At 35.6% G+C, this 12,500-nt stretch overlaps 1 protein-coding gene and 1 long non-coding RNA gene across 4 annotated transcripts in view; both read left to right on the top strand.

Annotated features, from left to right (window-relative positions):
- Nucleotides 1-12,500, top strand: part of LOC141598464 (uncharacterized) — a 162,048-nt gene that overhangs the window by 127,082 nt on the left and 22,466 nt on the right. The window lies entirely within an intron of this gene.
- On the top strand, nt 8,730-12,152 carry LOC141598401 (uncharacterized). Of its 3 annotated transcripts, none has more exons than XM_074418151.1 (8): nt 8,730-8,891; nt 9,775-9,823; nt 10,484-10,754; nt 10,850-10,908; nt 11,013-11,193; nt 11,287-11,383; nt 11,492-11,574; nt 11,870-12,152. In XM_074418151.1, exons 1-8 carry the CDS (start codon nt 8,773-8,775, stop codon nt 11,875-11,877), a joined length of 867 nt encoding a protein of 288 aa, XP_074274252.1. In that variant the 5' UTR covers nt 8,730-8,772; the 3' UTR covers nt 11,878-12,152. The 3 variants fall into 3 exon arrangements, with proteins under 3 accessions (XP_074274252.1, XP_074274264.1, XP_074274256.1); XM_074418163.1 differs by having other exon boundaries at nt 8,750-8,838; XM_074418155.1 differs by lacking the exon at nt 8,730-8,891 and adding an exon at nt 9,546-9,656.

The raw sequence follows: 12,500 nt of genomic DNA, 5'->3' as shown, positions 1-12,500 counted from the left end.
ATAGAAACTGAACTTATAAGAACTGAACTGAACTTATATGAGTTGAACTTATAGAAGTCGAATTGAACTTATAAAAATTGGGTATTGCTCTTTCACATACGCATTTTGCACTTTCAAATACGCAAATTACCTTCTTATCCCTTTCATTTTTTCAATTTCTCTCCTCCCTCTCATGCTACATTTATACTCCGTAATTAAAATAACCAAACACCCGCTCGCCAGAAGGCCCAGAACTGCCTCCACCTCCATTTCCCTACCTGCACCAACCACCCATACCACCAGCAATCTCGCCGGCGACCGGCGGACCAGAGACCGACCTTAGACACCGACCTCTTTCCTCAACCAACGACCACAACCACGACTCCACCAACGAACCACCTTTCACGCAACCACGATCAACGAACCACCTTCCACGCAGCCCCACACACCACCATGTCCCCGTCCACTCTCATCTTCCATTTTCTCTCATGTGTGTTAGAGTTCATTAATTGAAAAAAGAAAATTAACAAGCAATATGGACATACGAAGTACTCAGGTAATCAACTCGTCCTCACCACTTTGTTCATATTAAATTGGTGATGAAATAAATTTTCCGAAAGAAATGGTACTCTAAATCAATTCGCCAAGCAATTAACTATTGAATGATAATTTGATTGAAAGTTGACCATTGTGTATTGCGTTATGGACATATGGTCTTATCGCACCCTAAATCAAACGCATAAAACAATCTAAGTTATTACACACTGCAATTTTGTGCAATACGAAGCAAATTAATGAAATTTTTTGATAAATCGAAGTATTTACTTGTTTGAATTGACAAATTTGAAGTGAAATTGAATTAGGTTTTAGACGAAAAAAAAGATAAAATCAAGGATTTTTTGGGAGGGGGGGGTAGAGTTTGGAAATAATATGAAAAAAAATGTATGTGAAAAAGTAACACCGTAAAAATTTTACGCTTTATATATATTAATTTTTTTTTACAACTACTACAATACATTACAATAAAAAATAAATTACATATTACATTTTTTTTTCTAATCATCTATTTCCATATTATCATCATACTCGTCACTTTCATCTTCATCTTCATTTTCACTGACATCATCGAAACCATTTATTTTTTTTCTAACCATCTAATTTTTTTAAGAATAATGTGTATAGAATAATTTTAATATTGGATTTTTTTTTTGCATTGATTTTAATGAAAAGCGTACTATTTTTTTTTTCAATTCGTCAATATTAAAAAAACGGGTATGAATTTATAGTTAATATAAGTTGTATGAACTTGTTTAAATTGAACTTATAGGAACTGAACTGAACTTATATTTATATGAAGTGAACTAAACTTATAAACCAAGTGCATCAACTTATAAGAATCGAATCGAATCAACTTATAAACCGAATCAACTCAATTGAACTTATAAGAACTGAACTGAACTTAAAGAACAAATAGAAGTCCAAAAGAATATGATCTTACTCTTTTCTATTTTGTTGGTCTTTGGGTAAAAAACAATAGATTAATCGAGACGAAGGGAGTAGACAACTAGAATAATTTTGAACATGTAAGTTGAAAAAAAAAAGGAGTAATTGAAAATGTAATCTAAAGGAGAATAAATGAAAAGTAAAATGAGATTAGGAAATTAGGTATGGATAAATGATTTACAGGGTGGATGGAGTGGGACCATGAATCATGTGTTCCAAACTTTTGGTTGTTTAATGTTGTAACTGTACATCAACAGATTTGATCGTTATTATCCCATCCAATACTTCCAAATACCAAATACTTACTCCATTCAACTCCACTCTACCACTTTCTTTTTTCACGTTTGTCAACGCGTGTTTTACGCGTTAGATATCGTTAGCTACGTATTTGCAAAAATTATAAAAGTTAGATATTTTTAATGTACTCGTAAAGACGAATCAAACAAGATCCCACATGAATATATTTCCTCTTACGTATCGAGAGAAAATCAAAATTGAATACACGATTGTGAATAGTGTACAAAAGTGAAATAGGTAGAGTGGAGTTGAATGGAGGAAGTATTACGTTTTCTTTCTAGGTTTGAAAGATGACTCAACACGCTAATATTCAAGATTATCAACTGAAAACCACCAACCTTATCCTATACAATTACATCACATAGGGGATTGTTTATAGGATCCTTATTTTAATCAATAAGGTAAAATACTAAAATGTCTTTGATTACCTCGTTCTAGAGATGGAAGTGAGCCATCTAAAAACGTGTTTCGTGACGGTTTAGACATGCAAAAGTGGACTTTGTGCGATTTATTAATTTGAGCTTTGAACTATTTTCAACTTTGATACACATTGTTGTAGTCATCAAATTTCGGCCCGTAACTAAGCTATTTAAGTAAAATTAGGAAATTTTATAGTAAAACAAGAAGTTCACTTTAATGATAATTTAAGCGTAACAATTAGTTGGAAAGTTGAAATTAATTTACAACTCAAAGCAACAAAGTTGAAATTACTTTATTCGTCTCGACATTTCTTTACGTCTATTTTTGACATAACAAATATCAAATAAATAAGAGAGAAATGCTTGAAAAAAACATTATTATGCTTAAAAGATGTAAAAGTTAGTTATAAATTATCAATAATATAAATATACTTAAAGTGAAAATGCAAAGATTATCAATGTTAACCTATGTAAGAACAAAGTAAAGAAAAATAACAATGTAAGTAATCCTTTTCAATTGTTTTCTGAAATCATATCATGTTTTTGCTAGCTTAAGACAAATCAATGATGGAATAATGAAACTACATAGATGTATTACTTAGTATCAAGCATCGTAAATTATAGCGTAAGACGGTTTTATACCATGAGACTCACTATATTTATTAAAACAAAAAGAATATGCCGTATTATTTTTATTTGTACATGAATTGTATTTTAACCTAATGAGACACCATTTTACCGTACTGTGTTACTCTATAATAATTGGTTAATAATACTCTATATACCTAATAAAATTGACCCGACTCGAATTGACCTGACTCAATATACCTCAACCCGAATGTTTATTGTATTATTATCCAACAACTTGATAATAGTTGACTTGAAAATGATTCGAACCCGAAATAACCCAACCCGATTTCGACCTTGACCTTGACCTGAAGTCTGCAAATCCAAAATTAACCCAACCCGAGCTGAGCCGATGAACCTGTTTTCCAGGTTTAGTTAAGGGATAGGTTGGGGGTTATTTGGTAAATAGGACAATTAGTTAAGGGGAGAAAGACAAGGAGGACAGACTGTCCAAGGCAAAGCCAACTAGACCCCAGCTAAGTTGCCAACATCAAAAAATAAGTCCCCTTAAGCTATTAATTCACATGTTGGCAACAACAACGCATCTCTTCACTTCCATATTTGTGGCCCTTTTGTATTGAATTCTTGAGACAAAGACTGTCCATTTTTAATTGAATAGCCATATTCAAAGGTCAACCTCCCTACACAAATTATAGTACACCCTCCAAAGTAGAGAAAAAAACACTTAATAACATCTCCATTTTGCCTTTGTATTAGCTCAAATTAGGATGTAATCGTACTACATTTATTTTTGAAGTAACTCCAAGTTTCAGTTGTTTGGGATGTGAGTTAAGACCTTTTCTAATTTGCACAAAGAACTTTAATAGTCTATTAGGAAGAAAAATTTGCTCACAAAAGTACAGAATTAGGGATGTTAGCGGGGCCGGGGCGGGTATAAGCGGGTACCGCCCAGCACCCACCCTAGTTGGGGCTGATAGCCTGATACGGGTTAAGGTTTCGCGGGTGGTTGAGCTGATACGGGTACAAAAATAACACCCGTCATACCCACCTAATACCTTCTTACCCACCAATTATTAAGGAAAAAATAATTATTATTGCTTTTAATAACGTTCTTATTAATTTTTATTGAAAATTTTAAACTAAAAAGATAAAGACGAAAATTTGTGGAAATTCGTAATGATCCAACTACATGTTTTATAAAAAAAAAGTATCGAAAAAAATTATATAGGTGGTTGGTGAGTAAATGGGGCGGGTACGGGTCTAGATTTTCTACCAATCGGGTGAGTATGGGTATGGAAATTTGTACCCACCACGGTTGGCGGGAAGCTTATGGATATGAATCGACACGTTTGATGAGAACATTAAGCTCAAATAATAAATTAGGTAACCAACTCATTTCTGCAACAGCATTAACAACACAAAAAAGGATCGACCGCAACACTAGAACTAGAGATTGTCGCCTGACATTTAAAAGACCAAGAGACCATATTGTCTTTCAAGAAGACACCATTGCAAGTTATTGAACGTTGTGAACCAGGCCAGCCAACCCAATTGACATCTTAATAAGCAGTAAGAGGGAGAGCGGAGAGGGCATAAAGATGTTGAAGCCATATGCAAGTGTACCTTTAATGCTCGCGCATGGTCGAATACCTAGTCGAGTAAAAACTTGAAACTACGCAGAAAAGAGTAACTTTAATTTTTCAACCATATATTATGAAATATATATTAATATATCACCTTAAGTGAAAATATTTAGTATAAATTTTCTTAGTAAAATCCACATATATTCTTTTGTCGTTTTTATACTTTATAATGAATGTTTTATAAAAATCATTTGTTTATACTATATATACTTAATTTGATTAAATACTTTTATTTATAAACAAAATTAAATAATGGTAACAAATGAAAACTAATCAACCGTGTTTAATTGAACCTCGTATTAGAAATTAAGTTTAAAACAAATCTCATTTTAAATGATCAAACCTAACAAAAAAAATTGATATAAACCTAACTCAATCTCATATATTATTAAACAATAAGTTAAAAACGAACTTAAAACAAGATTAATTTTTATCCACAATCCACTTTCGAAAATCACGTACTCTAGAAAAAAGGTTGTTGTGGGCGGGTAGGTGGGAGTCGGGTCTAGTCAAGCCTGATTAGACCATATCGGGTCAATATGCCCTTACGTGTCGAGTCAGAATCGGGTTAATTTCTGGTTAACTAACGCGCCGAGTCGGGTCAGGTCATTTCGAGACTGCTTATTGTTGTTTTTTTTTTTATTGTGTTTCTTCAAGTTTTTTTACAAATAGTAGATAATTTTGACAATGATTAGGTTTTGTTCCGTTGTCATCCCGTCAAACATATCAAACTAGTGGTTAAAAGTTAAACTTGGTTGATATTCCCAAAAGACCTAGGTTCAAACCTTTCCAAGAGCAAAATCTTTTAGAGTATTCTTGCACTGAGTCAATGCCTAATAATCTTGGAGTTTGTCCCGAGAGTTTACCCAGTGCACACCAAAAATAGCAGCTGCGAGTTCCCTCGTTACCAAATTCAAAAAAAAAAAAAAAACTAAACAATAATATAAATCACTCTCGTTTGAATCAAATTTAAATTAAACTTAATTATTACCGGTATAGACATCAATCTTATATTCTTATCGGATAATATCGTAACGGGTGGCCGACTGGCCGGGTTCATAATGGGCCGGGCACCTCAATTTAAGGCTCTGTGATCTGATCGGCACAAGTTTGGCGGCTCTAGGATTAGGAGACAACAAAAAGTATAAAAGCAAAAAACAAAACTTGCGAAATAACAGAACAAATTCCTGCACTTCTCCATTACTCCTCCAAGCTCAATTCTATTTGTAAGCTTATATTTTCAATCTCAATTTCTTAATTTATATTGTTATTGAATTATTATTATATTAATATATTAATGTATTGTATTTCTTTCTTTCTTAATTGTATATGTATATTGTTAGGTAATCATGATTCTTGTTATATCCAATTCCCCAATTACTATACCGAATATGTCTTAGTCCAGCGATTAAGACGGTGGTATCGTGGACAATAGGTTCCACGTTTGAATCTCCCTCCCCTTTATTGTAATGCGACTAGGTGCGCGCTAACTATTCGTTAGGCCTAAAAAGAAAAACAGCTTGGGGTGCTCCATTTAATTCCCACCTGATTTGTTACTTGCATATTGTGAGTGAGGCACTATCCGTCTTCAATGAGAATTTGTGAAAGAAAAAATATCCCCAATTAGTGTGAACCCTAACCCTAATATGTCGGAAAAAAGAACATGCATCAGATGTACTCACCTAATATGTAGCTGTGTAAATATGTCCATTTGTTAGCTTTTCTTTTTCGCCTTTTTTTTTCTTTTCCTGTTTTTTATTTGTTTTTCTTGTATTTTTTTTTGTCATACTTGTGCTTGCACCCCCTTAGCCATTGCTACATCTTTGTGTTGATATATTTTCCCTTACCGACACGTTTTTGCTACAGACATGGGAAACGAAGAGGTGTTCAAGTACAAGGGTGTCGTTCTTCTAGAATCCGATCTCCACATCCTAAACGGAGACTGCTATCTCACTGCCGAAATTATAGAATTCTACATCACTTATCTATTGTCTCCCTGTCATACTGGTGATATCCTTTTTGTTTCTCCGTGCGTGTCGCATGTGCTTGCAAACTGTGAGGCTGACGAGGTTCTGAGTACGATTGAGTTTTGCACATTGTCAACTAAGAGACTGATCATTTTTCCAGTAAATGACACTGAGCATTGGAGCGTTTTGGTGTACGTTAGGTCTATGAATGCGTTTCTGCACTTTGATAGCACAAAAGGAGCGAATAACATTCGTGCAGAGAAGCTGTACGACGCTGTCAAGAATTATATGGGTGTAGGTGGTGAAGTTTCAAGGAAGCGAATAACATCAACACAGAAGAAAAAAAAAGAATAAAAACAAAAAAGTGCAGCAGCCTGTCTCCAAGCCTTGTGAAGTTGTTAATGCTGCTGGTTTGCCTGTTTTCAAGGAGTGCGAGACCCCTCAACAGTCAAACGATTACGACTGTGGAATCTATGTATTGGCTATCGCTAGGGTTATCCTTAAATGGTTCAAGGATGAGGATAGCAACGGTGACTTGCTTTCAGTAGTAGCGAAAGATGTTCATGAGTCTGTGGACTCGAGAATGCGAAAAGAGATATTGAAGGTCATTGATGATTTGAGAAATCTCAGCTCTAGGTAGAGCGTACCGGCTATACTGTTCAACGATATTAAGCACACCTCACCTGGAACTATACATCAGCATATATAATCATTTCTTCTTCAATCACTGAATTGTAATCTGATTCTTAATCATTTAATCATGGAAATCTCTTATTACATTGCAAATACCGTAAATTTATCATGGTACTATAGCCGGCTAGCTCCTTGATGTGTCTCAGGTAGGGCTGTTAATGAGACGAGACAGCTCGTGAGCTACTCGAGATCGGCTCGGTCAAAGCTTGGCTCGTGCGAGCTCGGCTCGAGAGCTTAATGAGTCAAGCCGAGCAAAGGCGGGCTCGACTCGAAAAGCTCGCGAGCGGCTCGAACTTGTGTGATTACATAGTATATTATATTGCTCATATTTTATAAAAATATTTTATCATGATTATATTTTTGTATCACATATATCAAATGTCTCGCTTATTTGCCAAATATTTTTACATATAACCTTTGAGCCTTGGTATTGAAAAAATCAAAAGAAAAAAAAAATAAACAGTTTTATATAGGGTCAGTTTGGGCTCGAGTTTGGCTCGATCTCGCGTTAAAGCTCGCAACTTGTCGCAAGCTTTATAACGAGCACATTTTTTTCAAGCTCGGGTAAGCTCGAGATCGGCTCGAACTCGAATTTTGGTTCTTGAGCACAAGCCGAGCAAGGCCAAGCTCGGGCTCCTCTCGTTAACGCCCCTAATCTCAGGTGAATTTCTTTGGGGGATTGGTATATCATTTATATTCGTTTATCGTTATATTCCAGTAAAGATTCAATCTTTAATTTAACTTATTCAGCCTGAGCAAATTCACTATATATTACAACAAGATCCTATGTTTATTTATTTAACTTTTCTCCTACTGGCACAACTATTTCGTCGAAAATGGCTAATTACAGTAGCATTCACACAACCAATCAATCCGTTGTTTCGACTTTCGAGTGCCTTTGACGGAGGTGTTTTTGGTCAGTGGAACAGACACGAGGGTATATCTCACACATCTTTATTACGCTAAGCCCATCACAAGCTAACTTTATTTGAATTCAATGGGCCTGACCCATAAAAAATATGGACTGATTTTGTGACGGAAAATATGATGACGCTAGTCGATTGTACCGAGTTTGTGACCTTAACTTCGCAATTTAGTCACAATTTCACTGACGGAAAATAAGATAGCGCTACTCGATTGAAGATTGAAGAATTGACTCAGGGGGTGTTTGGTTCACGCGTGGGTATGGGTTTGAAATCGGGAATCATACCTGAGTGGTATCGGGTTGGAATTTGATACCTCATACCTTGTGTTTGGTTCAATTTTGGGGGTATGGGGTTAGAAACTAATCAAAGCTAAAAACTTTTCAAAATACAATATTTTTAATAATAATTTTTATACTATTAAATCATGTAGAGAAAATTTAATCAAATAAATATATAAAATGATTTTTTTACAATTGTTTTTATCACTTTTTAATATTTGTAATTTGATACTGTGGGATCAATCTCATACCCACCCCCCTCCTCCAGGTATGAAACCCATACCTTATGGGTTTGAGATATGGGTATCAAACCTCCACTTTTGTCAACCAAACACATGGTATGGGTTTGGTTCATTCCAAACCCATACCTCATACCTATATTGGGTGAACCAAACACCCCCTCAATTTATTAACGTGCCAACAATCTCCATCAATTGTCAATCACTTGTATCAAATTAAACCGAAGATCTTACTTGTGAATGTCACAAGCTTGTGACCATCTTAAACCCACCCACAAAGGTTGCACTCTCAAAACTCAGTTACTGGTAATGCCACCATCTTATGCTTCCACCACGAATCCTCAATCTGTTCATCAAAGGTTTATTACATTGCACAATTTTAACTCTATTATTGTTATATAATGCTTGAATCTTTTGATTTTTTTTTGCTCTTGGTTGTAGAAAGTTTGCAACTTTTTGATGCCAACTTCTGTGTTTGTTTATGCTATAGTTCTTTTTTCAGTTTTAATGGTGATTCAATGAGGAATTTGAAGTTGGTATGATTGTGAATTCTTATAATTTGATTTGGGTTTTTCTAGTGTTGCTCAATATTGTAAAATAATACTCCTATAGGGTTTGATGGGAGATTGTAGTGAGAGATTTATTAGTACTTGTTGGTGATTTTGATCACAATACATTTAAGTGCATTCGGGTTTTCATGTCAAAATCGGTTTGAGCTCGGGATCGATACAACAGTACTAGGGATGCATATGATCATTTTAGTAGACGTCAAATTGTTTCGGAAATACGGCTTTCTGATTAAAATGGGTTTTAACTATTTAGTCGGGTTTAGGAGTAGCCAATTGCACTCTTCATGTAGGGAGAAGAAGTAGATGATTTAATTTGGGGGTCTTTTTTTATGGATCGGAAATTCGAAACTGATTACTAAAGCCATAAAAGGCGGTGTCACACATATTAGATGTTCTGATAGTTCATTAGGAAAAGGAGCAGAAAAAATGTAGTTTGAATGATCACTACGATTTCTTTGATTCCGGGTGTTGTTTGTTACTTGTATGCTGAAGCTTACATTCCCTTGTTTTTGTGCTGACGAAATTTAATCTGCCACTCTGCCAGTAGAGTTAATTGTGAGCTTTTTTTACTCTACAACCCCTTTAAGTGCCAAATATCGACCCTAACTTCTCCGTAGCAATATTTGAGTTGATTTTGTTTCTATCAATATTTGATACCGTATTCTGTTTGTAGATTCATGGATTTTAGAGATGGATCACAGAAGCTTTATTGGACGGGAAAAGTGAGTATATTGTCGTTAAATCTTTTTCATAGCTATGTTTATTGTCACTTTTAGTCTGTTCATGGCATTATGTTTCTCTCTGCGGATATATTTTTTCTTACCTTAACCCAAGCTAATCATTCAGAACATGTTTACAGTAGTGATACTTGTGAAATAACTTGGTTGAAAGATGACCAAAATTTTGCTATCGGAAATTAACATTTTTTACATACCCTAATTGAAAAGTTTATGGTAGATACTTGGTTGGTTTGTGTAGGCCTAATGCCTGGTTGCTAAGTGTAGGCCTTGTCTATTAAGCCATCTTTAGGATTCTCATGTATGTTAATAGGAAGGGAGGGGCCGAGGGGGTACAGGCTGCTTGAACACGGATGTTAGCAATATAAGTCGTCTCTCTGGGTTGGAAGCTAAGTAATCATCTCACTGGAAGAGCTGTAGGCTGGCTGGTTGTATATTTATGTGGAAATGTTGAGAAGTTTTATGACATGTTGTCCTTGAGTCACGTGATAATTTTTTCGTGTCTAAAGACCTGTAAGTCGTAATCCAATGCTTTTTGTTTCTGGCCAATGCAAAATGTCAAGCTGTTTCGGTAAAATATGCTTTCTAGTGAATGTACAAGGGATTGCATATGCTTGTCATTTTACTTTACACATATCTTTGCAGCTAGGTAACTTTGCGGTGGAATTGTTGTGGCATTTTCTACATTTTCTGGTGAGTATATTGTACCTGGTAAAGAACGCGGTTCACACTTTTGAAAGCTACCTTATCTCCTATGGGTTGTTGAGGACATACAAATCCCTTGATGCGAGCAAGGTGCGATACCTTGCCATAGTGGTTGAAAGTGATGAAGCTCATGACATTTCAGATGTTATTGAGCTGGTGCAGTGGGTGGCTGCAACTGGTGTGAAGCATCTTTGTCTCTATGACGCAGAAGGTAAGAATGTGGTAACCATTAAATTACTATTGGCAGTTACTTTTTATTCTTCCTGCAATTCCAATTATCACCGGACAGGGAATTTGTTTGTTCAGGGGTGCTAAAGAAATCAAGGGAGACTATCATAGCGAAGTGCAATGCAAGACCATGGCAGGTAAAATATCTTTAGGGGTATGACCCAACCTAGGTCGTCGCCCACTTCTCGCATTTTCTTTGGAACTTAGTCAGTATCTTACCACCATGGCACAATATATGTAGGGGGTTGAAACGGCATGTGCTCCTCTGGAACCCCGTCAATTAACTCTTGAATTCACTTCAGTTACTGATGGAAAGGGAGGTGTGGTTAAAGCAGCAAATCTGCTTTTCCTGAAGTACCAAGGTGATCCAGATAAGCCAAAGTTTACTGAACCGCTCTTGAGCGAGGCGTTACAACTAGTTGGTTTGTTTTCTTTTCCAATTTGAATTAAAATATGTTGTGAAATTCGTCCGTATTTTGTTTCTGAGTGAATTATATCACCCTTTTTATTGGCAGGTTGTTCTGGTCCTGAACCTGATCTTCTTTTGGTTTATGGACCTATAAGATGTCATCTTGGCTTTCCTGCATGGAGATTGCGATACACCGAGATTGTGTAAGTACTTTTTTTGAAAGTGTGAACAAGTCTGGTGTATTTTTAACATAGATTGTCGGATTGCCTTTTTGATGATGCGTTTGTTTCTTTCACCTCTGCTTTGTATAGACACATGGGCTCTCTGAAGTCCAGAAAACAAGGGTCCTTGGTCAAGGCGATGTATAGATTTACTACAGTTCGTCAGAACTATGGTAAGGCCATGCATTGATTGAGTTGGTTTATTTCTTCAAATTTTAGTTGATTATTGACATTTACATTGAGTAGTGTTAGTGCCGGAAGGCAGCCTGTATAATTTTGCTATCACACAGTCCGTACATGTGTTTACTTTCGACTTAAGTGTTACTTGCCACTTGAGATTCTCAGATCACGTCTCATTTGGTCGTATTGCCATTCTGTTGGTTGCTGCATATTTCTTTCCTAATTGACTGTGTATCCTTTATAAGACTAGAATTATATCTAATTTGTTCTGCAATTATGTTGCTTTAGGTAAATAGCACATTTATCGGAAGCTTTACAAGGTTTGAAGTGCCAGAATTTCGATACAGCATTATGGCCTATGTTGGGAGAATACAGCAATATTCTAGATTTCGGAAATCATGTTTTCCTATCGTTTCAGTAGAACACAATTAACACATCCCTGTTTGCTTTTTTTTTTTTTTTTTTTTATCATAGAATCTTCTACACTGCAGTGACCAAAATTTACAGTATATGAGTAGGTTGAAATTTGAATAGTAAATCTTGTTTTGTTGTTAAGAACATTTTGTGCCAATTCAAATTACCCGAATTTTGGCGCTGGTCATTGTTTTGATGACCAAGGCCAAAAGAGTAAGCATAACACTTGCCACATTCACATTATTAAACTCGTCTCAGAGGTAGAGATGAAAGTTTTTTCCTGGGGGAATTAGTACGATTTATATTCGCTCATCCTTAATTATATTCCGGGAAAGATCCAATCTTTTCACTTATTCAGCCTTGGCAATTTTACTATCACAACAAGATCCTATGTTTACAGTAGCATTCACACAACCAATCCTTGTTTGTTCACTCTTTGGATAGTCGAGGGCAACTGCTTGTTTCAAGTGCCTTTGATGGAGGTGTTTTTGGTCCATGGAACAGA

Source organism: Silene latifolia, chromosome 1 (genome assembly GCF_048544455.1).
Source record: "Silene latifolia isolate original U9 population chromosome 1, ASM4854445v1, whole genome shotgun sequence".
Lineage (NCBI taxonomy): Eukaryota > Viridiplantae > Streptophyta > Magnoliopsida > Caryophyllales > Caryophyllaceae > Silene > Silene latifolia.
Note: the sequence above shows the minus strand (reverse complement) of the source record. Positions and strands in the feature narration are given on the sequence as shown.

Coding starts and splice junctions, on each gene's coding strand:
- LOC141598401 (XM_074418151.1), top strand. CDS start 8,773: ATGTCACAAGCTTGTGACCATCTTAAACCCACCCACAAAGGTTGCACT. Junction 10,755..10,849: donor TTGTCTCTATGACGCAGAAG/GTAAGAATGTGG, acceptor TTGTTTGTTCAG/GGGTGCTAAAGAAATCAAGG. Junction 11,194..11,286: donor CGAGGCGTTACAACTAGTTG/GTTTGTTTTCTT, acceptor TTTTATTGGCAG/GTTGTTCTGGTCCTGAACCT.